This window comes from Bombina bombina, chromosome 2 (genome assembly GCF_027579735.1).
Source record: "Bombina bombina isolate aBomBom1 chromosome 2, aBomBom1.pri, whole genome shotgun sequence".
Classification (NCBI taxonomy): domain Eukaryota; kingdom Metazoa; phylum Chordata; class Amphibia; order Anura; family Bombinatoridae; genus Bombina; species Bombina bombina.
In genome coordinates this window covers 1,404,562,266-1,404,588,631 of record NC_069500.1, presented here as the reverse complement: position 1 = coordinate 1,404,588,631, position 26,366 = coordinate 1,404,562,266, and the positions used below count along the sequence as shown (strand labels likewise).

General features: G+C 42.6%; 1 protein-coding gene across 4 annotated transcripts in view; it reads right to left on the bottom strand.

The window, feature by feature from the left end:
• The window catches only part of ZNF638 (zinc finger protein 638), a 560,949-nt gene that overhangs the window by 19,512 nt on the left and 515,071 nt on the right, over positions 1 to 26,366 (bottom strand). For 3 of the 4 annotated variants that reach the window (XM_053704338.1, XM_053704337.1, XM_053704340.1), the window contains 2 exons: positions 2,782 to 2,844; positions 961 to 1,079 (listed from right to left, as the gene is read on the bottom strand). In XM_053704338.1, coding sequence (XP_053560313.1) covers positions 961 to 1,079; positions 2,782 to 2,844 — 182 coding nt within the window. The remainder of the gene's footprint in view (positions 1 to 960; positions 1,080 to 2,781; positions 2,845 to 26,366) is intronic. The other variant, XM_053704339.1, reaches the window with a different exon arrangement.

Sequence of the window (26,366 nt, the reverse complement as noted above, 5' to 3'; positions counted from 1 at the left end):
AATGAGGGATTATCTATCTTTAAAAAAAAAATATTTGGAGTAGATTGTCCCTTTAAGAATTGTATTCTGAAGAAAGGTTAGACAGTGTATGTATATAACAATACAGAATTAAACAAAATTAAACAAAGCAAACAGTTTAAAATACAAAAGGAGAAAGTAACCCTAATACTTTTCCAGTAATCTTTGTTCCAATATAAATTGAAAGGAAAATGGTCACATACGCTGTACTAGGTTACCAAGTGATTTGCAGAAATTCAACATTAAATATGTTTTTGGGTTAAAGTCAGGTTTCTGGCCATTCCCATACGAGAAAGACTTTTAGCCACACCCTTTAATGGCAAAGCATAAACCTGTTCTACAGCCCGGCTAAAATTATGATACTATATATTTCATTTTAGATCCATTAAGTATCAAATATACCGTCTATAACTCACATAATGGAACCATGTCGATTATTTTCATACAAAACATGACATCTGTCATATTTGGTCACTCCGTAACATAAACATGACTAAAGATATGCAGAGATATCACAGTGTGTTAACTTTAATTGACTGAGGTCTCTGTCTTCAAAGAAAACACTATGTCACTGGCTTGGGCCATGAAGATCACTGTGCCGAAAAGAATGAAATGCTCCCATTGTATCTGAGTGAACCAGATTCAGGTAGTAAAAATCAGTGGCCCAACAAGCTTAGCCAGCGTTCTGGTGTGTGTTAAAAAGATGTGAATAGGAAACATGGAAACAGACAAAATAAATTAAATTGTGAGGTTTTCATGAGAAACAGAAATCAACCTCACTTTGGGAATGGATGAGAAACTATAACATTTGAAATGGTATTCCTCCAAACAGTTGTTTGCCTGAGTAAAGAGTCCTTTTAGCCAAGATATCTAAGATGAATTGGTAGGCTACATATACCTATTTCTAGTCAGATAGGAATATTCCTCGTTACATTCACATACCTCAACAGCCTGATAATGCCGTACACTCTTGCAATGCTTTATCTTTGATGCATCATCCATGTAAAAGAGTGAACAGAGTTTGCAGAAAAACCCAGTTTTAGGAACTAGGAAATCCATACCTAAACAGCATAAGAGTGAAAAAGTTCAAACCATATGAAAGATACAACTTAAAAAAGCAAAAATAAAAAGGAGCAAACTAAGGTGGAAAAAGAAAAAGTAGACACTCAAAATTAAGAATTAAGCTAAGAAAAAAAAATTGTATTATAAACATCGGAAAAATCTGAAATCCAAAAATGCAAACATCACAGAACTAGGAAAATGGTTCTTGGATGAGGGCTTAACAGACTGACATTGTTCAGGTCACAGGATTAACAAGTACATACTAGATAGAATGGTGTATTTAAAGCAAAGATTATCCTGAGAATAATAAGCATGTTTTTTTTATATAGTTTATTGCACAAAAACTCTGTTGCGCTAACAAACTACTTGAAATCCACTGCTGTAAGGAATTATGGTCTAGTAAGCAGCGGGTCCAGGCAATCTGCAGCATACCTAGGAGTTATGCAATCTGGCTTTAAGCTCTCCAGGAAGTGTATAACAAGGACAAGTTTTTTGCCCTGTTTATATAATTTAGCTCTGAATATAGTGGGGGTTTTTTAATTTTCAAAACTTGAATACATACTGCTGGTAACCCTGCTACATATATTTATCTAATTGGCTTTAACTGAGAATACAAAAATGCATTTTATAACATGACCGTGGCTAGCCTCATCTGCAGACTCAAGCCTGGATCGGCTCACCCAATTAAGGCAATCAATGGGCGGTGTTTGGCTACTGAAAAGCAATTGCTGCAAAATAATATTTTAAAGTTTAGACGTGGCTGATATGTTATTCTACAGCAACAGAAATGTCTTGCAATTACAAAGTATTTAATGTCCCTTTAAAAGGACATTGTACTCCCCTTGAATGTGTTCCCAATTGTCCATTACCTGCTAGTGTATTTAATTGTTCGCAAAACGCTCATTTGCCTTTAATTTTTTGATTTGAAAAAAAAAGTACACATATACAGAACATGTTCCGTGAATAAACCACATATACTGAAAACATGAATACCAAACATTCGCTGTGGAAAAGCTTTGTAAACAGGAGAAAATAGCAATAATTCTCCCAAGGAGGGGTAGGAAAGGTTTTTTGTTTCTGAAATAGCTGGTTGAGCCATCATTAGCATTGCAATACATATTTGGCTATGTTTTAGTCATAGATAACATTAACAGGTCTACTATACATGAAAGCTCTGTCCTTGAAAACAACAGCTGAGTTTTAATGAGCAAAACCAGCTACTATAAATACAAAAATAAACCCAAAAGAAACACCTTCCCATATATTAAAGGGATATTAAACGCTAAATACAATTATAACCATGGAATTGAGACATTCCCTGCCCCCCTCTACTCATAGGTGCCACAATGTTGAATTCTAGTTGATGCGTTTGTACATGTGCAGTAACTCTCCTTCAGATACCTGCTGTGTAACCTAAGTTCCAAAACGGCAGCACCCATAATTAGGACGTGCATGAAATGTATTAAGTGTTTAATGTCCCTTTAAATATTCTGCAACATGTAGAATATTAAACACTTTAAGGGGTGGGGGGGGGGGGGGGAATTGTACATTGTCACTAAGTATTTTTTTATTTAACTAATCTCCTCTGCTATGGTCAGATGGGAACAGATATAAAGGAGTATAATCAAAGTATTTAAACAAAGTTGTCAGATTTTAGTTACACAAGTTTATAAGTGGATTTTGTAAAGCACACATACTCACCTACTGTGACGTTGGGATTAAATGGTGCTAATTTTGATTTCTCAGGAGATTTTGCTTTAGATCCTAATACATACAAAAAAAAAAAAAAAAAAAAAAAAAGTTAACCATAAATTTAGAATAAATTCAGTTAAAACCAAATGCTTACCAGATAATTTCCTTTCCTCCTGTACAGGGAGAGTCCACAGCTGCATTAATTACTTGTGGGAATACTGAACCTGGCCACCAGGAGGAGGCAGAGACACCCCAGCCAAAGGCTAAATACCTGCCCCACTTCCCTCACCCCCCAGTCATTCTGCCGAGGGAACCAGGAAGAGTAGGAGAAATATCAGGGTGAAAAAGGTGCCAGAAGAACAAGATAAAATGTAGGGCCGCCCAATGAAGAATACGGGCGGGAACTGTGGACTCTCCCTGTACTGAAGGAAAGGAAATCATCTGGTAAGCATAATTTATGTTTTCCTTCTTAATACAGGGAGAGTCCACAGCTGCATTCATTACTTGTGGGAAAATAATACCCAAGCTACAAGGACACTGAATGCTAACGGGAGGGCAAAAAGAGAGGCGGCCCCCATCTGAGGGTACCACAGCCTGCAAACCCTGTCTCCCGAAGCCTGCTTCACTGAAGCAGAAACTCAAAAGAATTTTGAAAGGAAAGTAAGGAAGGCCAAATAGTCCTCCCACCAAAAAGAACCCTAGAGGCCTCATCTTAAAGGCCCAAGAGGACGCCACTGCTTGAAAAGACTGAGTCGTAAACCTCAGGAGGCGGCTAGCGTCCCGCTGAGTCATGACCCAAGCGGAAGAAACTCCTCAACTAAAAAAAATAACGAAGATTAAGAGCCCTCCGACCCTTACGTGTCTCAGATAGAAAATAAACAGAGAAAAACGTTCATTCTTACATAGCCTAAAGATAGATCCTTAAGGAACCACTCCATATCAAATAGAAAACTTTCCTTCGCGAAGGAATATGAGATAAAAAACGTACCAAAAATTTCAGCTGAAAATGCGATGACACAACCTTAGGAGAAATCCTAATTAAGTCAGCAGAAACAGCCTACTATCGTGGAACACCCAAAAAGGAGGGACGCAAAGCAAGGCCACAACTCAGGGACTTCTGCTAGCAGAAGAAAGAAAAAAAAGACGTAGGAGGACTCTAAAATAACGACCTAGAGACATCAGGTACAAAGGTAGCCCAATGCAAGAATATAAGAGTTAAGTCCAAACCCCAAGGAAGAGCATCCGAACTACACACCCGCCTGACCACAGTCAAAGTTCTAGTAAAAAAACTGTACGTCCAGAAACTCAACGAGCCTCTGGAGCCGGACAAAAATAAATAAATATAAAGACAGGGCCAACACTGTCCCAACAAGGAACTTAGCTAAGAAGCTCTGACAGGCCCCATAGAGTGGCAGGACAAACCCCGTACTTTCCGGCCGAAGGGGTCCTCCACACCTGAGAAAGATAACAAGGGACAAGCTACGCACTTCAAGGAGAGGACCATAACCTCTAAGAAAAACTGTCTCATCAGCTAAAACTAAGACATCTCTCAACCCGTTGCAGAGAAAGATTCAAGGAAGTATTAGGAGACCCTGTTCCAGCAGATCCCTGCAACAAGGGAAAACTTCATTGAGACCAAACCACAAAAACGGGAACCACAATTTATGTGGCTTCAACGTAGCAGTCAGAATCACTGACGCCTACCCCTGCTAGATTCGAGCCACCACTCAAGGCAAGAGTGATATGTCAGAAAAAGGTAATGAACCTCCAAGGCACTGCTTATGTATGCATTAGCTCTTCCTGAAGCTCCTGAAACACAACCCATAATGGGAAGACTGGAATAAAGATGGACGTCCAAAGATTCTCATTCGGCGTCCACTTCCAGTTGAAATTCAGATAACAAAAGGATATTTCTAGATAAAATCCGTCCCAAAGAGTGTCGATGGCAAGCCGCAATGGGCCTCTGACCACCACCAAACTCGAAATGCTACCCCCCAACGCTAGGGAGACTCTCGATCTCCAAAGAAGATCCAAGCCAGTAAAAAGTAAGACCGACTAGATCCCTACACTGGGACGAACCCAGTAGACTAAACCCTTAGAGCAGAAAGAATCTGCCTGAAGATCCAACATATCAATGAGAGGAAAACCTCCGGAGATCCTCCCGACGGGCTGCCACCGAAATCCAAACTGCTCCTGGAGACATGAAAAATGTCCCACAGGATAGGGAGGTCTTGACAAAGACATGAGAACTAGTCCCTCAACCAGTAGTCTGCAAAAAATCTGTAAAGACAGACGATTCGAAACATCCACTGCACTGCCTTAACCTACAAAGAACCTCGGATGGGATGAAGCCTGGCAAAAGGGATAAAGTCCAAAAAGGACCCCAAGACAAGTCCTCACCCTCCCAACACCAAGCTAGCGATGGACTTAAGCAGGTCTAAAAGGCACAACCTGAAGGGGCTAACCTTAAGGTAAAGTCTACCTCGCTAAGAAGGCTAAATTAATAACCAGGGGTCCACCTGGTGCCTTCACCAGAGAAACTCTGGTCTAGATCCATCTCAGAGGATCAAGACAGAAAAAGTCCCTAAAAGTCTTCTATCAGACGATACTACGGTAAATCAACCAGCATCGTTAAGCCATGGGAACTGTTACTGTAATCAGGTCACTGTCAAATAAACCCCAGATCCCAAACAGAAAACTTAGGATCAGAAGACGAGATTACTGGGAGAGAGACAGTCTAAAGGAACCAGGTAATAGCCCCAGATGAAGAAAAAAAAGGAGATATCTCCTTCAACAGTGAACCTGCAATGTTTCCGGAACCCAACCCGGAAGAGAGAACTTATATTCTCCCCAAAAAGGCTGCAAATCAAGCGCTGCTTGACTACCCTGGAATCCAAATAGGATGGGAGACACCTCCCTATACTGGACCCTGAAAAAAAAAGTAATGAAAATAGCCTCGCACTGCAAAGATACTCGAAAAGGCACCTGAAAAAACACTTCTCTCTCTGCCGAAAGACAAGGCAAAAGAAGAAAAACTGCCCAGAACTGCAGGACGTGTAGCCTAGCTCTGGTCTCTAGGACCCCTGGAACCGATATGATCCGGAATCAAACGCCCATACAAGATAGAACCTATAACAGGTCCTTCATCAAGGTTAGATGGACCTGCTCAGTCTGGGCCAGAATAGCTAGAACCAACTCCTTTTCTCAAAAAAGTAGAAAAGAGTAAAACGTAACCAACATGTGTCTGTCAGTATCGAAAACTCTAAAATTCCAGCTCCTGCTAGAAGATTGCGAAAAATCCATGATGTAAATCTGACCCGAAAATGTTGAGGTAACCATCACCTCAAACTGAATCGAGATGCTTCCATAGGAAGCCTCCAGAAATATTGACAACTGAAGTCATCCCATATGGCGAAGCGTCTTCCGAAAAACAGTTTTTACAACAACCAAGAGCTCTTAAACAAAAAACTATCCTAACCAGATATAAAAGAATATAGGCAAGCACACAAAAAGTGATAGCCAAGAAGGAATGTGCAAAAAACAGGTCCTGCCTGTCCTACAACACAAACTCACCTGTAGAGTTCTGGACTAGGATTCTAAAAATAAACTGTATAGACGAGAAAAGACCAGGAACTCCATCCTTCACTCGTCTAATCAAGATCGCTATCTGATTTAGAGGACAGAGATTCGACTAACGGATCAGTACTAGGAGTCTAACATCTCCAAAACTTCTCTCAAAAGCAAGCGCAGGAGTGCCATTCTGAATCTAAATGCTAAATCCTCTTCAGTCGACAAACCCTTGGCAGGACTGCATGAATCAACCCTTCGGTTGCACGTAGCAGGAAGAGGCAAAATCGCTTAGGCCGTAGAAATGGCCATGTGTTACTGTGCAGTAACCTCTGGTGGAAAAAAGGCCCCTTCAGGCAAAGGAGCAGAGGTACCTGGGGAAACTGCATGTGTAGGAACAGAATATTCTAGGGAATACACCTCACAGGACGAGGAATACTCAGAGACGGACGGGCTCAGTGATCTCTAATATCTCAACATTGGTTGATGAGAACACCCTGTTGAGGCATACGGAACATAATTGAGAGGACTGGACTACCCAAGCCTCCTCACAATATACACAGGTATCAAATTTGGTATTAGAGGGATCCCCCTTAAAATGATCAGAAACCTCCATAATTCGTCTAAATATAGAAAAAAACATAATTTATGCTTACCTGATAAATTTGTTTCTCTTGTAGTGTAGTCAGTCCATGGGTCATCCATTACTTATGGAATATATCTCTTCCTAACAGGAAGCTGCAAGAGGATCACCCAAGCAGAGCTGCTATATAGCTCCTCCCCTCACATGTCATATTCAGTCATTCGACCAAAACCAGACGAGAAAGAAGAAACCATAGGGTGCAGTGGTGACTGGAGTTTAATTAAAATTTAGATCTGCCTTAAAGACAGGGCGGGCCGTGGACTGACTACACTACAAGAGAAACAAATTTATCAGGTAAGCATAAATTATGTTTTCTCTTGTTAAGTGTAGTCAGTCCACGGGTCATCCATTACTTATGGAATACCAATACCAAAGCTAAAGTACACGGATGAAGGGAGGGACAAGGCAGGAACCTTAAACAGAAGGAACCACTGCCTGAAGCACCTTTCTCCCAAAAATAGCCTCCGAAGAAGCAAAAGTGTCAAATTTGTAAAATTTTGAAAAAGTGTGAAGTGAAGACCAAGTTGCAGCCTTGCAAATCTGTTCAACAGAGGCCTCATTTTTAAAGGCCCAGGTGGAAGCCACAGCTCTAGTAGAATGAGCTGTAATCCTTTCAGGAGGCTGCTGTCCAGCAGTCTCATAGGCTAAACGTATTATGCTACGAAGCCAAAAAGAGAAGTTTGACGAAAATCTTTAGTTGCCTGCAAATAGAACTTCAGGGCACGGACTACGTCCAGATTATGCAAAAGTCGTTCCTTCTTTGAAGAAGGGTTAGGACACAGTGATGGAACAACAATCTCTTGATTGATATTCCTGTTAGTAACTACCTTAGGTAAGAACCCAGGTTTAGTACGCAGAACTACCTTGTCTGAATGAAAAATCAGATAAGGAGAATCACAATGTAAGGCAGATAACTCAGAGACTCTTCGAGCCGAGGAAATAGCCATCAAAAACAGAACCTTCCAGGATAACAGCTTGATATCAATGGAATGAAGGGGTTCAAATGGAACGCCTTGAAGAACGTTAAGAACTAAGTTTAAGCTCCACGGCGGAGCAACAGTCTTAAACACAGGCTTAATCCTAGCTAAAGCCTGACAAAAAGCCTGAACGTCTGGAACTTCTGCCAGACGTTTGTGTAGAAGAATAGACAGAGCAGAAATCTGTCCATTTAACGAACTAGCAGATAAGCCCTTTTCTAAACCCTCTTGTAGAAAAGACAATATCCTAGGAATCCTAACCTTACTCCATGAGTAACTCTTGGATTCGCACCAATATAAATATTTACGCCATATCTTATGGTAAATTCTTCTGGTAACAGGCTTCCTAGCCTGTATTAAGGTATCAATAACCGACTCCGAGAAGCCACGCTTTGATAGAATCAAGCGTTCAATCTCCATGCAGTCAGCCTCAGAGAAATTAGATTTGGATGGTTGAAAGGACCCTGAATTAGAAGGTCCTGTCTCAGAGGCAGAGACCACGGTGGACAGGACGACATGTCCACTAGGTCTGCATACCAGGTCCTGCGTGGCCACGCAGGCGCTATCAGAATCACCGAAGCTCTCTCCTGTTTGATCTTGGCAATCAAACGAGGAAGCATCGGAAATGGTGGAAACACATAAGCCATGTTGAAAGACCAAGGGGCTGTCAGAGCATCTATCAGCACCGCTCCCGGGTCCCTGGACCTGGATCCGTAACAAGGAAGCTTGGCGTTCTGGCGAGACGCCATGAGATCCAGATCTGGTTTGCCCCAACGATGAATCAGTTGAGCGAAGACCTCCGGATGAAGTTCCCACTCCCCCGGATGAAAAGTCTGGCGACTTAGAAAATCCGCCTCCCAGTTCTCCACGCCTGGGATGTAAATCGCTGACAGGTGGCAAGAGTGAGACTCTGCCCAGCGAATTATCTTTGAGACTTCCAACATCGCTAGGGAACTTCTGGTTCCCCCTTGATGGTTGATGTAAGCCAGTGTCGTGATGTTGTCCGACTGAAATCTGATGAACCTCAGAGTTGTTAACTGAGGCCAAGCTAGGAGAGCATTGAATATTGCTCTTAATCCCAGAATATTTATTGGGAGGAGTATCTCCTCCTGAGTCCATAGTCCCTGAGCCTTCAGGGAGTTCCAGACTGCGCCCAGCTTAGAAGGCTGGCGTCTTGTTACAATCGTCCAATCTGGCCTGCGAAAGGTCATCCCCTTGGACAGATGTGGCCAAGAAAGCCACCATAGAAGAGAATCTCTGGTCTCTTGATCCAGATTTAGCAGGGGGGACAAATCTGAGTAATTCCCATTCCACTGACTTAGCATGCACAATTGCAGCGGTCTGAGATGCAGGCGCGCAAATGGTACTATGTCCATTGCCGCTACCATTAAGCCGATTACTTCCATGCACTGAGCTACTGACGGGTGTGGAATGGAATGAAGGACACGGCAAGCATTTAGAAGTTTTGATAACCTGGCCTCCGTCAGGTAAATTTTCATCTCTACAGAATCTATAAGAGTCCCTAGAAAGGGAAGCCTTGTGAGTGGTAATAGAGAACTCTTTTCCACGTTCACCTTCCACCCATGCGATCTCAGAAATGCCAGAACTATCTCTGTATGAGACTTGGCAGTTTGAAAACTTGACTCTTGTATCAGAATGTCGTCTAGGTACGGAGTCACCGCTATGCCTCGCGGTCTTAGTACCGCCAGAAGTGAGCCCAGAACTTTTGTCAAGATTCTTGGAGCCGTCGCTAATCCGAAGGGAAGAGCTACAAACTGGTAATGCATGTCTAGGAAAGCAAATCTTGGGTACCGATAATGATCCTTGTGAATCGGTATGTGAAGGTAGGCATCCTTTAAGTCCACTGTGGTCATGTACTGACCCTCTTGGATCATGGGAAGGATGGTTCGAATAGTTTCCATTTTGAATGATGGAATTCTTAGGAATTTGTTTAGGATCTTTAAGTCCAAGATTGGTCTGAAGGTTCCCTCTTTCTTAGGAACCACAAATAGATTTGAATAGAATCCTTGCCTGTGTTCCGTCCGCGGAACTGGGTGGATCACCCCCATTAGTAAGAGGTCTTGTACACAGCGTAGAAACGCCTCTTTCTTTATTTGGTTTGCTGATAACCTTGAAAGATGAAATCTCCCTCGTGGAGAAGTTTTGAAGTCCAGGAGATATACCTGAGATATGATCTCCAACGCCCAGGGATCCTGGACATCTCTTGCCCAAGCCTGGGCGAAGAGAGAAAGTCTGCCCCCCACTAGATCCGTTTCCGGATAGGGGGCCCTCTCTTCATGCTGTCTTAGGGGCAGCAGCAGGTTTCTTGGCCTGCTTGCCCTTGTTCCAGGACTGGTTAACTTTACAGCCCTGTCTGTAACGAGCAACAACTCCTTCCTGTTTTGGAGTGGAGGAAGTTGATGCTGCACCTGCCTTGAAGTTACGAAAGGAACGAAAATTAGACTGTTTGGCCTTTGATTTGGCCCTGTCCTGAGGTAGAGCATGGCCCTTACCTCCCGTAATGTCAGCTATAATTTCTTTCAAGCCGGGCCCGAATAAGGTCTGCCCTTTGAAAGGAATATTAAGCAATTTAGATTTAGAAGTCACGTCAGCTGACCAGGATTTAAGCCATAGCGCTCTGCGCGCTTGGATGGCGAATCCGGAGTTCTTAGCCGTAAGTTTGGTTAAATGTACGACGGCATCAGAAACAAATGCGTTAGCTAGCTTAAGTGCTTTAAGCTTGTTCATAATTTCATCCAATGGAGCTGTGCGAATGGCCTCTTCCAGAGACTCAAACCAGAATGCCGCCGCAGCAGTGACAGGCTCAATGCATGCAAGGGGCTGTAAGATAAAACCTTGTTGAGCAAACATTTTCTTAAGGTAACCCCTCTAATTTCTTATCCATTGGATCTGAAAAGGCACAACTATCCTCCACCGGGATAGTGGTACGCTTAGCTAAAGTAGAAACTGCTCCCTCCACCTAAGGGACCGTCTGCCATAAGTCTCGTGTAGTGGCGTCTATAGGAAACATTTTCCTAAATATGGGAGGAGGGGAAAAAGGCACACCAGGTCTATCCCACTTCTTGCTAATAATCTCTGTAAGCCTTTTAGGTATAGGAAACACGTCAGTACACACCGGTACCGCATAGTATCTATCCAACCTACATAATTTTTCTGGAATTGCAACAGTGTTACAATCATTCAGAGCCGCAAATTTCTATAGGGCTCCACCACATTGGCCTTTAAACATAGTGAACAAAGAGATTCATCTGAGTCAGACATGTTTAAACAGACTAGCAATGAGACTAGCAAGCTTGGAAATACTTTTCTAAATAAATTTACAAGCAATATAAAAAATGCTACTGTGCCTTTAAGAAGCACAAAAAACTGTCACAGTTGAAATAACAATGAACCAAAAGTTATAGCAACCAATTTTTCACAGTAAATGTATTAAGTTAGCAAAGGATTGCACCCACCAGCAAATGGATGATTAACCCCTTAATACCCAAAAACGGATAACAATTTAATAATAAACGTTTTTAACACAGTCAAAACACACTGTCACAGGTCTGCTGTGACTGATTACCTCCCTCAAAATGAATTTTGAAGACCCCTGAGCTCTCTAGAGACGATCTGGATCATGGAGGATGAAGTAGACAAGATTGTGACTGAATTTTTACTGCGCAAAAAAGCGCTAAACTAGGCCCCTCCCACTCATATTACAACAGTGGGGAAGCTCAGATAACTGTTTCTATGCAGAAAACAAAGATGGCCATGTGGTAAAAATCATGCCCCAATAAGTTTTATCACCAAGTACCTCACAAAAAACGATTAACATGCCATTAAACGTTTTGAACATACATTTTAAAAGTTATGAAGTGTTATTAATAAGCCTGCTACCAGTCGCTTTTACTGCAGTTAAGGCTCATACATTATTTCAGTATTAACAGTATTTTCAGAGTCAATTCCATTCCTTAGAAAAATACATTCAGTGTACACACACTCATCAGCCTAATACCAGTCGCTATCACTGCATTTAAGGCTGAACTTACATTACATTGGTATCAGCAGTATTTTCTCAGTCAATTCCATTCCTCAGAAAAATAATTTACTGCACATACCTCGTTTGCAGGGGGGCCCTGCATGCTATTCCCCTTTTTCTGAAGTTACCTCACTCCTCAGATGAGAACAGCCAGTGGATCTTAGTTACGTCTGCTAAGATCATAGAAAACGCAGGCAGATTCTTCTTCTAATGCTGCCTGAGAACAAACAGCACACTCCGGTGCCATTTAAAATAACAAACTTTTGATTGAAGAAATAAACTAAGTTAAAAAACACCACAGACCTCTCACAGCGACCTATCTTTAGTTAGGCTGCAAGAGAATGACGGAATATGACATGTGAGGGGAGGAGCTATATAGCAGCTCTGCTTGGGTGATCCTCTTGCAGCTTCCTGTTAGGAAGAGATATATTCCATAAGTAATGGATGACCCGTGGACTGACTACACTTAACAAGAGAAAAGGGAAATTTATGCTTACCTGATAAATTTGTTTCTTTTACGATACGAGGAGTCCACGGATTTCATCCTTACTTGTGGGATATCGCCTCCTGGTCAGCAGGAGGAGACAAAGAGCTCCACAGCAGAGCTGTATAAATAGCTCCTCCCTTCCCCCCCAACCCAGTCATTCAACCGAAGTTAGGAAGAGAAAGGAAAAGCTAAGGAGCAGAGGTGACTAAAGTTTAACAAAAATAAAGACCTGTCTCATAAAAACAGGGTGGGCCGTGGACTCATCGTATAGTAAAAGAAACAAAATTTATCAGGTAAAAATAAAATTTCCCTTTTCTTTTACAAGATACGATGAGTCCATGGATTTCATCCTTACTTGTGGGATACAATACCAAAGCTATAGGACACGGATGAAACGGGAGGGACAAAACAGGGAACCTAAATGGAAGGCATAACGGCTTGAAGAACATTACTCCCAAAAAGAGCCTCGGAGGAAGCAAAAGAACAAATTTGTAAAATTTGTAAAAAGTGAAGAGAAGACCAAGTTGCAGCTTTGCAACTCTGTACAACACAAGCATAATTTTTTAATGCCCATGAAGAAGCCACAGCCCTAGTGGAATGAGCCGTAATACGAACAGGAGGCTGCCGTCCAGCAGGCTCATATGCAAAACAGATGATACTCTTCAGCCAAAACAAAAGAGGGGTAGCCGTAGCCTACTGACCCCTACACTTCCCAGACAAAAAAAAAAAAAAAGGAAAAAAAAAAAGGATCGCCCCTGCTAAGGAAAGCCAGCTTAATAAAACTGTGCAGCTCTCAATAAAATAAAAATAACCTGTATGTTCCGTATCAGCCTATGAGCCCAAACGTCTTACACACAAAGCAGTCAAAATCACAAACATGATTAAACAACCCCACTGTTCAATAAGCCCCCTCAGGGGATATTAACCCTTGATTCCATACAGTTAAAGAGTCCCACTGTGAACCTGTCTTCTATCGTTAACATATGTATAAAAAAAAATGAAACAAACTTACCAGAATCTATGCCGTGGAAAAGAAACACGGTCCTTCAAGTTTGACAGATTGTAGCAGCACGTCTGACATGTACTTAAGTGAAGAAAGGCAGGCAACGAAACTCATCAACGCTGATTGCATAGGAGCTGTTAATATGAGTCAGGATGGTTTCGCAGAAAGACTCTCCATGCATCTCCAGGCTAACTCATCAATGCTCTCACTGAGAGGCTGACAAGACTACTTAAAACTCCAGTCCCATCTCAAAGAATACTACCCTCCATAATGAACTACTCCGAAATCTTCTGGACACTTCTCTGCCAACCTCCTGTGACAAAGGCAAAGAATGACTGGGGGATGAGGGAAGTGGGGAAGGTATTAAAGACTTTGGCTGGGGTGTCTTTGCCTCCTCCTGGTGGCCAGGTTCAGTATTCCCACAAGTAATGAATGCAGCTGTGGACTCTCCCTGTATTAAGAAGGAAACAAAACTTGCGAGAAAAATGTTGGTCACACAGGATACTTTGATGTATAGAATCTCAAGGGAGCAAAGGTTCATTAGGAGACATTTTGGGATATAGCGGTTCCTTCAGCACTACTAAAGCCCCAAAATGAGTTGCATGCCAGATTTAAGGACACACTAAAGTCGTAATTAAACTTATATGGAAATATACTGCATTTAAATAGACTGAAAGGTCAAACTAGGTAGGCTCATATGTTATTTTCTAAACCCTTGAAGGCAGCCTCTAATCTCAGTAGATGACAGTTTTCACAGCTAGAGAGCGTTAGTTCACATGTGTCATATAGATAACATTGTACTCACGGCCGTAGAGTTACCTATTAGTCAGCGCTGATTGGCTAAAATGCATCTCTGTCAAAAGAACTAAAATAAGGGGGCAGCCTGCAGAGGCTTAGATACAAGGTTATCACAGAAGTAAAAAGATTAATATAAGCGTGTTGATTATGTAAATCTTAGGAACGGATAATAAAGAGATTATCTTTTTAAACAAAAATTCTGGAGTGAATTGTCACTTAAAGTATAGAGGGGTTATCCACTTCTAAATAAGAGGCTTTCAGTATAGTTATGTAACTGTTCTGCACCTAGGGGCTCCCATGGGCCTCGGGACAAATAAATGCATGTTTATTCACGCCAAGTGATCATTACCACCACAGTGATCATATTGCTATTAAAACTTATATAGGTGCTTTTAAAAAGGATATGAAACTCAAAGTCTCCTTTTATTATTCAGGTAAGGCATGCAATTAAAAAAATAAATAAAAAAAATAAAATAAACTTTCTAATTTACTTTTTTTTTTTTTTTAAATATAATTTTTATTGTTTTCTTAAAGGACCAGTCAACACATTAGATATGCATAATCAACAAATGCAAGATAACAAGACAATGCAATAGCACTTAGTCTGAACTTCAAATGAGTAGTAGATTTTTTTATAACAAATTTCAAGTTATGTATATTTCCACTCCCCTTGTACCATGTGATAGCAATCAGCCAATCACAAATGCATATACGTATAGTCTGAATTCTTGCACATGCTCAGTAGGATCTGGTGACTCAAAAAGTGTAAATATAAAAGACTGTGCACATTTTTTTTAATGGAAGTAAATTGGAAAGTTGTTTAAAATTACATGCTGTATCTGAATCATGAAAATTTAATTTAACCTGAGTGTCCCTTTAAGAAAAGAAAAAAAAGCTAAATTAAACAAAGAAAATGACAAAGTATAAATCTACATAACATTGATACATCTCATATGTCTTTCTCTTTATCTGAAATATAGAACATTACTGCTTATAAGCTTCATAAATAGTCTTAACAGAGGATCATCAAACCCTACACCTAACATTCTCTGGATCAACTAAGTGCATACAATTGTTGATTTTCTTAAACAAAAAACAAAGAAGAAAAAAAGAAAAGGAAGAGGAGAAAAAAAAAAAAAAAAAAACATGCTCCCCCACCCTTAGTAGAAATGTTGTCTCCTCTGGATATTTATCTAATAATAATAATAATTGTAAGAATTCTGGTGACCTACAGAAATATCCTAATAACTGCAGCTGAACACCTCTAGGCTGGTCTAGAATTACTTTGTCCCATTTTGCCATATATATTTTTAACTTTATTTTCTTCAAAGATTAATGGATCATTCTGGTCCAAGGCCATTTGATATACTACGTCATGTATTACCGCAGCTATACTATGAGCATTTTTGTCCTTCCAAGCTCTTAAAATCTTCTGCCTAGCTAATAAAATTACAGTGTTAATCAAGGACTTATTCTGCCATTGTTCATGGACTAGGAAGAAAATATGTATAGGCTCAAGCAGAATTCTGACTGGCAAAAATCTATTAAGCCAAAATTCTATTTGTTTCCAAAGTGAATGGTCACTTAAAGTATAGAGGGGTTATCCACTTCTAAGTAAGAGGCTTTCAGTATAGTTATGTAACCGTTCTGCACCGGGCTCTCATGGGCCTCGGGACAAATAAATGCATGTTTATTCACGCCAAATGATCATTACCACCACAGTGATCATATTGCTATTAAAACTTATATAGGTGCTTTTAAAAGGATATGAAACTCAAAAAGTCTCCTTTCATTATTCAGGTAAGGCATGCAATTAAAAAAATAACTCATTTACTTCTATTCATTTTTCTTTGTTCACTTCGCAACTTTTGCTGGAAAGCAGGGACGTATGCTAAGGAGACGGACCATTTCTGGAGCACTATATGGAAGCAGTTTTATAAGAAAGTTTTCTATTTGCAAGAAAACTAGATGGCAGCACTATTACCTAGGTAAGCGTCTGGAGCAGGAATCTATTCAACACAGAATATTATAGGATTGAAGCAAATAGAAGTAAATGTTATGCTCTGTCTGAACCACAAAATAAATGTTTTGTGTTTCATGAGAGGGGCATAGAGGCTATGAAAGTATTTTGGGGATCTCTATGAAGGCCTTTTAGAGGGGTATTTATATGTTGTGCATTTTAACAAATGTGTTTTATTTTTTAAAAGTACTTAAACTCCCAAGTAGTGATGTCGCAAACATAAAATTTTCCGTTCGTGAACGGCGAACTTCCTCAAAAAACCGCCATAGACTTCAATAGGCAGGCGAATTTTAAAACCCACAGGGACTGCATCAACATACGTAGTTGATGCAGAGTCTGGTTTTAATCCATAAAGGGCATAAACATCTAACATTCCTAAATTGTTTGGAATAACATGCTTTAAAACATCAGGTATGATGTTGTATCGATCCGGTAGTGTAAGGGTTACGCCCGCTTCACAGTGACAGACCAAACTCCCCGTTTAACACACGGCAAACAGTCCATTTGCACAACCGCAAACTGCCCATTTGCACAAGGTTGGATACCAAGCTAGCCATGTCCCGTTCCTTGTCCTCACTGATATCATTGAAGGACTCTTCCTCCACCCAGCCACGTACAACACCCAGGGTCCCCGAAAGGTGACAACAAGCCCCCCTGGGACGCCTGCTGTGTTTGGTCTTCCACCTCCTCAAAGCCACCTTCCTCCTCTGACTCCTCTTCTTCAGACTCCTCTCTCTGCGTTGCCTCTCTCTGCGTTATTATAAGGTGTGTTAAGTAGTACTATTCCTATCAGTTTAATCCCTGTGGTGTCCCCTATCAGGGGATGTGTATATGGCATGGATTTTAGGAGCCGGGAGATGGAAAAAGATGCTTGGTCGGTCCTCCTACTTCAAATTTGGGGCACTGCGCGTGCAATCTACTGTGCCATCAGATAGGAGTGGTGTGTTAAGTAGTACTATTCCTATCAGTTTAATCCCTGCTATGTGCCTTTTTTTGGTTTGGTTTTTGAAGCCACAGTGCAGCACCAGAGGCCAGAAAAATTAGGCATGTACACATGCCTGAAAAATTAGGTATTGTTGCAGCTGCTGCTGTAGCAGCGGCCAGAAAAATTGATATTTGTTTCTCAGGCAGAAAGTGCCCTAAAACATTGCGGCTTGAACCCTAGTTGGTGGCGGATAAGTCACGCAAGTCATCCGGCATTCAGAGATAAAATACAGCAGCGTGTGGACCATATTTAGCCCAAGGCAGCTCATCTCATCAGGCCTTTTTTAGTCAAATGTATCGCCCACTGTCAGTCCCTTCGGGATCCATCCCTCAATCATCTTAATAAAGGTGAGGTAATCTAGACTTTTTTGACCTAGGCGACTTCTCTTCTCAGTGACAATACCTCCTGCTGCACTGAAGGTCCTTTCTGACAGGACACTTGAAGCGGGACAGGCCAGAAGTTCTATCGCAAATTGGGATAGCTCAGGCCACAGGTCAAGCCTGCACACCCAGTAGTCAAGGGGTTCATCGCTCCTCAGAGTGTCGATATCTGCAGTTAAGGCGAGGTAGTCTGCTACCTGTCGGTCGAGTCGTTCTCTGAGGGTGGACCCCGAAGGGCTGTGGCGATGCATAGGACTTAAAAAGCTCTGCATGTCCTCCATCAACAACACGTCTGTAAAGTGTCCTGTCCTTGCCGGCGTGGGAGGAGGAGGATTACTTTCACCTCTTCCCCTGTTAGATTCCCGTTGTGCTGTGACATCACCTTTATACGCTGTGTAAAGCATACTTTTTAATTTATTTTTTTGGAACAGCTGCATCCTTTCCGACTTGCGGAAATTTGGTAACATTTCAGGCACTTTCTGCTTATACCGGGGGTCTAGTAGAGTGGACACCCAGTACAGGTCGTTCTTCAGCCTTTTTATACGAGGGTCCCTCAAAAGGCACGACAGCATGAAAGACCCCATTTGCACAAGGTTGGATGCCGAGCTACTCATGTCCCATTCCTCGTCCTCAGTGATCTCACTGAAGGTATGTTCTTCCCCCCAGCCACGTACAATACCACGGGTACCAGATAGGTGACAACGAGCACCCTGGGATGCCCGTTGTGGTTGGTCTTCCTCCTCAAAGCCACATTCCTCCTCTGACTCCTCTTCCTCACAATCCTCTTCCAGCGTTGCCGCAGGTCAAGCAAGCGATGCTAAGGCGGCTGTTTCTGGTGGTGATGGTGACCACAACTCTTCCTCTTCACGCTCATCTACAGCCTGATCCAGCACTCTTCGCAGGGCACGCTCCAGGAAGAAAACAAATGGTATGATGTCGCTGATGGTGCCTTTGGTGCGACTGACTAGGTTTGTCACCTCCTCAAAAGGACGCATGAGCCTACAGGCATTGCGCATGAGCGTCCAGTAACGTGGCAAAAAAAATTCCAAGCTCCGTAAAGGCTGTCCTAGCACCACGGTCATACAAATAGTCGTTAACGGCTTTTTCTTGTTGGATCAGGCGGGCGAACATTAGGAGTGTTGAATTCCAACGTGTCGGGCTGCCGCAAATCAAGCGCCTCACTGGCATGTTGTTTCGCCGCTGGATATCTGAAAAGTGCGCCATGGCCGTGTAGGAACGCCTGAAATGGCCACACACCTTCCTGGCCTGCTTCAGGACGTCCTGTAAGCCTGGGTACTTATGCACAAAGCGTCTCCTCCTCCTCTCTGTCTCCCCATCTGAACTTTCCCCCTGTTCTTCTTCTCTTCTAGCGGGCACCCACGGACGCATCGTCATCATCAACCGCTTCACTTGTATCTGACAACTCAGCAAAGGAAGCAGCAGCGGGTACAACATCATCATCACACCGTACGTCCATGTGTGTAATGCTGCCTGACAGACATATCCCTGTTATCTACATCCTCTGTCAATAATGGTTGCGCATCACTATCACTCATTTCTTCCAACTGATGTGTAAATAACTCCTCTGACAGATCAAGTGAAGCGGCTGTGGTGCTGTTTTTAGACCAATTACTCCTCCTCTCTTATATCATCTTTTGATGAAAGATGTACGTGGCCTCTGAACACTGGGCATTATTCTAGGGCCAAAGGGAATCACAGCATCTATTACAGTCAAAATTGTATTTTTTTTTTAAATGTACACTACTGTTACACCAGATATGAGTTGCACTGGGGTGACACTGTGCCCTGGCAGGCACTGAAACGCACACGTGTGAAGGAAACTGACTGCTATTATTTCACAGTCAAAAAAGTGTTTTTTTTTTAATGTACACTACTGTTACACCAGATATGAGTGGTGGCACTGGGCAAGTGGGCACAGTGTACGCTGTGAGCCTGACACACACGATGGCAGGCAGGCAACTGCAATTAGATTACACAGGAAAAAAAAAAAAAAAAAAGCAGACTGATGTTCTAGCCCTAAAAAGGGCTTTTTGGGGTGCTGTCCTTACAGCAGAGATCAGATGAGTCCTTTAGGGCTGTAGTGGACACTGAATACACTAGCCTAGCTATCGATTTCCCTATTAAATCAGCAGCAGCTACACTGTCCATCCTCTTACTAAGAATGCAGCTTCCGAATGAATCTAAAATGGATGCTGTCCAGGAGGTGGGAAGGTCAGCTGCTGATTGGCTGGAATGTGTCTGCTGACTGTGAGGTACAGGGTCAAAGTTTTACTCAATGACTACGAATAGGGGGCGGACCGAACATCGCATATGTTCGCCCGCCGCGGCGAACATTCTATGTTCGCTGCAAACTATTTGCGACATCACTACTCCCAAGACAATCTCATGCTCTTTCACACAATGGGTCTTGGAGGTTTCTATGGCTTAAAAGACCACTAAAACAAAATTTATGCTAACCTGATAAATTTATTTCTTGACACGTTGAGTCCACTGATCATCTCTAATTACTATTGGGAATATCACTCCTGGACAGCAGGAGGCGGCAAAGAGCACCACAGCAAAGCTGTTAAGTATCACCTCCCTTCCCCTCCATCCCCAGTCATTCGACCGAAGGAAAAAGAGAAAGGAATTAACACAAGTTACAGAGGTGCCTGAGGTTTACAACACAAAAATCGGTCTAAATAAACAGGGTGGGCCGTGGACTCACCGTGTCAAGAAATAAATACATTTTATCAGGTAAGAATAAATGTCACTTTCTAATGACACAGTGAGTCCACGGATCATCTCTAATTACTATTGGGAATCAATACTCAAGCTAGAGGACACAGATGATAAAGGGAGGGAAAATTGTACCTGTAATTGGACATTGTACCTAAAACGGAAGGCAGCACTGCTTAGAACCTTTCTCCCAAAAGAAGCCTCAGCCGAGGCAAAAGTATAAAATTTATAGAATTTGGAAAAAGTGTGTAGAGAGGACCAAATTGCAGCCTTGCAAATCTGTTCCACAGAAGCTTTATTTTTGAATGCCCAGGAAGAGGAAACAGCCCTTGTGGAATGAGCTATGACCCTCTCAGGAGGCTCCTGTCCAGCAGTTTTATAGGCCAAACGAATTATACTCTTCAGCCACAAAGAAAGAGAACTAGCGCCGTAGCTTTCTGACCCTTGCGTTTCCCAGATAAAACAAAGCAGAAGACTGGCGGAAATCCTTTAGTTACCTGTATATAGTATTTCTACGCATGCACCACATCTAGGTTGTGCAGCAGACGCTCTTTATGAGAAGAAGTGTTAGGACACAAAGAAGGAACAACGATTTCTTGATTAATTTTCCTATCCGAAACCACTTTAGGGAGGAACCCTAACTTAGTACGCAGGAATGAAAAATAAGGTAAGGGGATTCACACTGCAACGCCGAGAGCTCAGACTCTTTGAGCAGAAAAAATTGCAACAAGAAACAAAACTTTCCAAGAGAACATCTTAATATCTAAGGAATGCATAGGCTCAAACGGAGCCTGCTAAAGTACTTTAAGAACAAGGTTAAGACTCCAGGGAGGAGTAACAGGTTTGAACACAGGCCTGATTCTGACCAAGGCCTGACAAACATTGCACATCTGGTACATCCACCAGACGTTTAGGCAACAAAATAGACTAGGCATATATTTGACCCTTTAAAAATAAATGCAGATAAGCCCTTCTCCAGACCTTCTTGGAGAAAGGACAAAATTCTAGGAAGCCAAACTCTACTCCAAGAGTAGCTTCTGGATTCCCACTAATACAGAAATTTATGACATAACTTATGGTAAATCTTCCTGGTTACAGGCTTACAAGCCTGAATCAAGGTCTCAATAACTGACTCTGAAAACCCTCACTTAGATAGAATTAAGCGTTCAATCTCCAAGCAGTCAGCTTCAGAGAAAAGAGATTTGGATAAAGGAAGGGCCTTCCTCAGTGGAAGTCTCCAAGGTGGAAGAGAAGACATCTGCACTAGATCTGCATACCAGATCCTGTGAGGCCATGCAGGTGCAATGAGGATCACAGACGCCTTCTGTTTGATTCGAGCAATAACCTGTGGAAGGAGAGCGAACGGAGGAAATAGGTATGCTTGACTGAAATTCCAAGGAACTGCCAGAGCATCAGTACAGCCTGAGAATCCCTTGACCTCGACCCATACCTCGGGAGCTTGGCATTCTGTTGAGATGCCATGAGATCCAGCTCCGGCTGTCCCTATTTGAGAATCAAGTTGGAAAACACCTCTGGATGAAGTTCCCACTCCCCCGGGTGAAAGGTCTGTCTGCTCAGAAAATCCGCTTCCCAATTGTCCACTCCTGGAATGTGGATCGCAGATAAACAGCAGTTGTGGGTCTCCGCCCAGTGAATAATCTTGTTTACCTCTGTCATGGCCAAGGTACTCAGAGTTCATCCCTGATGGTTGATGTAAGTCCCTGAGGTTATGTTGTCAGACTGGAACCTGATAAACCGGGCTGAAGCTGAGGCCAGGCCAGAAGAGCATTGAAGATTGCCCTCACCTCTAGAATGTTTATGGGGAGAGTAGACTCCCCCCCGAGTCCTGTCCCCTGAGCCTTTAGCGAGCCCCAGACTGCTCCCCATCCCAGCAGGCTGGCGTCCGTTGTCACAATCACCCAGGTGGGTCTGTGGAAGCAGGTTCCCTGGGAGAGATGTTCCTGAGAACCACCAAGGAAGAGAATCTTGTCGCCTGAACCAGATTAAATCGCGGAGACAGATTTGCATCATCCCCGTTTCATTGCCTGAGCATGCATAACTGCAGAGGTCTGAGATGGAAATGGGCAAACTGAATGATGTCCATGTCAGCTACCATCAGACCGATTACCTCCATACATTGAGCCGATGACCAAGGAGAGGACTGAAGGGCCAGACAAGAGTAGAAGACCTTTGATTTTCTGACCTCTGTCAGAAATATTTTCATCGATAAGGAATCTATTATGGGTCCCAAGAACACTACCCTCGTAGCTGGAATTAAACAACTCTTTCCCAAATTCACCTTCCATCCGCGAGAATGCAGAAAGGATAACATCTCCGTGTGGGAGTTCGCTTGTTGAAAGGATGGCACCTGAACCAGAATGTAGTCCAGATAAGGTGACACTGCAATTCCCCGCAACCGGATCACCACCAACAGGGATCCCAGGACCTTTGAAAAAATTCAGGGAGCTGTGGCAAGGCCGAATGGAAGAGCCACAAACTAAGTGTTTGTCTAGAAATGCAAACCTCAGAAACTTGTGATGATCCCTGTGGATGGGAACATGCAGGTACGCATCCTTTAAATCTGTTGTCATGAATTGACCCTGTTGAACCAAGGGAAGTATAGAAAGAATAGTTTCCATCTTGAAGGATGGTACTCTGTGGAACTTGTTTAGACTCTTGAGGTCTAAAATGTGAAAGTTTGCTCTTTTTTGGGAACCACTGACAGATTGGAGTAAAATTCCAGACCCTGTTCCTGCATTGGAACAGGAACCATCACTCCCAGGTCGGAAAGGTCTGACAGTGTCAGAAAGCCTCTTTATCTGGTCTACAGATAATCTTGAGAGCAGAAACCTGCCCCTAGGAGGAAAGGTCTTCTACTCTATTTAGTATCCGAGACACAATGTCCACCGCCCAAGGATTCGGAACATCCCGAACCCAGGCCTGAGCGAAGAAGGAAAGTCTGTCTCCCACAAGATCCGGTCCCGGTTCGGGGGCAGACCCTTCATGCTAACTGAATCATTAACAGGCTTCTTAGATGGCTTCCCCTTATTCCAAGACTGGTTGGTCCTCCAGGAAGGTGTGGACTGTTCCTGTTTGGCAGAGGAAGGCTTACCTTTGAAGCTTCAAAAGAAACAAAAATTACTCTGACATCCCTTCTTCTTGTTCCTCTTATCCTGAGGGAGGAAATGACCCTTACCTCCCGTAATGTCTGAAATAATTACAGCCAAGCCCGGCCCAAACAAGGTCTTACCCTTTTAGGGAATCGCCAAAAGCTTAGACGATACATCCGCAGACCATAACTTCAACCATAAAGCTCTGCGGGCCAGTACGGCAAAACCAGAAATCTTTGCTCCCAGCTTAATAACCTGTAGGGAAGCATCCATTATAAAGGAATTGGCCAACTTAAGAGCCTTGATCCTATCCTGGATTACATCAAGGGGAGTATCTGTCTGAATAGAATCAGACAACGCATCAAACCAGTATGCCGCCGCACTGGCGACGGTAGCAATACACACAGCAGGTTGCCATTGTAAACCCTGATGTACATACATCTTTTTAAGTAACCCTTCTAATTTCTTATCCATAGGATCCATAAAGGAACAGCTATCCTCTATGGGAATACTGGTTCTCTTAGCCAAAGTGAAAATTACCCCTTCGACCTTGGGGACCATCTGCCAATACTCCTTGATAGAGACAGCAATTGGAAACCTCCTCTTAAAAATTGGGAATGGAGAAAAAGGGATACCAGGTCTCTCCCATTGCCTAGCAATCTCTGTAGCCTGGTCTGGTACTGGGAAAACCTCCACCATAGAAGGTACATCGAAGTACTTGTTTAGCTTAGTAGACTTCTTAGGATTGACTATGAAAGTAGTGCCGGAGTCGTCCAAGGTAGCCAAAACCTCCTTAAGTAACTAACGGAGGTGTTCCAGCTTAAATCTGAATTATACGACTTCAGCATCAGAAGAAGGAATTACACTGTCTGAGATTTCACCCTCAGATGCCACCGAAGTATCTTTCTCAGACTTCTGGGAGGGAACATTCGGAATTGTCAGAAACTGTCAGAAACCTTACTCACTGATTCCTTAGATTTCCTCTTGCGCTTTCCCTGCAGCATGGGAAAAGCAGACAGCACATCAGTTACCGCAGAAGATATGTGAGTAGCAATGTCTTGCAACGTAACTCCAACCGGAGTGCGAGAGAAAGCGCAGGGCACTGCATGTGAAGACGATAAAGTTTGGGACACTTGAGGAGAAAGCTGCGGCATATCTTGAACAAGAGACCCCTGAACAGCATCCGCCTTAGATGATGGCTCAGAATCAAAAAGTCTATCCCTGTAATGCAATGTTCTCTTAATTACATGAACAAAAAGGGATTGGTGGTTCCACATTAGCATCAAACACAAAGTACAAGGAACATTTTGCAGGGCCTCTTGATCCATCTTTACTCAATAATTCAACAAATACAAAATAAAACACTTATTTAATTTTTGAGTTTATGGCACAAAAACGTTACTGTCCCTTTAAATTTTAAAAAACGACTTTTTATTTCCTAATGCATAAAACAGCGGTTCTAGAGCACCCCAGACAGACTCTAGGTGCCTATCTGTCCTGCTGGTTGCCAGAGTCAAAAGATAGAAAAAAAACAGAATTTATGCTTACCTGATAAATTACTTTCTCCAACGGTGTGTCCGGTCCACGGCGTCATCCTTACTTGTGGGATATTCTCTTCCCCAACAGGAAATGGCAAAGAGCCCAGCAAAGCTGGTCACATGATCCCTCCTAGGCTCCGCCTTCCCCAGTCATTCGACCGACGTAAAGGAGGAATATGCATAGGAGAAATCATATGATACCGTGGTGACTGTAGTTAGAGAAAATAATTCATCAGACCTGATTAAAAAACCAGGGCGGGCCGTGGACCGGACACACCGTTGGAGAAAGTAATTTATCAGGTAAGCATAAATTCTGTTTTCTCCAACATAGGTGTGTCCGGTCCACGGCGTCATCCTTACTTGTGGGAACCAATACCAAAGCTTTAGGACACGGATGATGGGAGGGAGCAAATCAGGTCACCTAGATGGAAGGCACCACGGCTTGCAAAACCTTTCTCCCAAAAACAGCCTCCGAAGAAGCAAAAGTATCAAATTTGTAAAATTTGGTAAAATTGTGCAGTGAAGACCAAGTCGCTGCCTTACATATCTGATCAACAGAAGCCTCGTTCTTGAAGGCCCATGTGGAAGCCACAGCCCTAGTGGAGTGAGCTGTGATTCTTTCAGGAGGCTGCCGTCCGGCAGTCTCATAAGCCAATCGGATGATGCTTTTAAGCCAAAAAGAGAGAGGTAGAAGTTGCTTTTTGACCTCTCCTTTTACCAGAATAAACAACAAACAAGGAAGATGTTTGTCTGAAATCCTTTGTAGCCTCTAAATAGAATTTTAGAGCACGAACTACATCCAAATTGTGCAACAAACGTTCCTTCTTTGAAACTGGATTCGGACACAAAGAAGGCACAACTATCTCCTGGTTAATGTTTTTGTTAGAAATAACTTTCGGAAGAAAACCAGGTTTAGTACGCAAAACCACCTTATCTGCATGGAACACCAGATAAGGAGTAGAACACTGCAGAGCAGATAACTGAAACTCTTCTAGCAGAAGAAATTGCAACCAAAAACAAAACTTTCCAAGATAATAACTTAATATCTACGGAATGTAAGGGTTCAAACGGAACCCCTTGAAGAACTGAAAGAACTAAATTGAGACTCCAAGGAGGAGTCAAAGGTTTGTAAACAGGCTTGATTCTAACCAGAGCCTGAACAAAAGCTTGAACATCTGGCACAGCCGCCAGCTTTTTGTGAAGTAAAACAGATAAAGCAGAAATCTGTCCCTTCAAAGAACTTGCAGATAATCCTTTCTCCAAACCCTCTTGTAGAAAGGATAGAATCTTAGGAATTTTTATCTT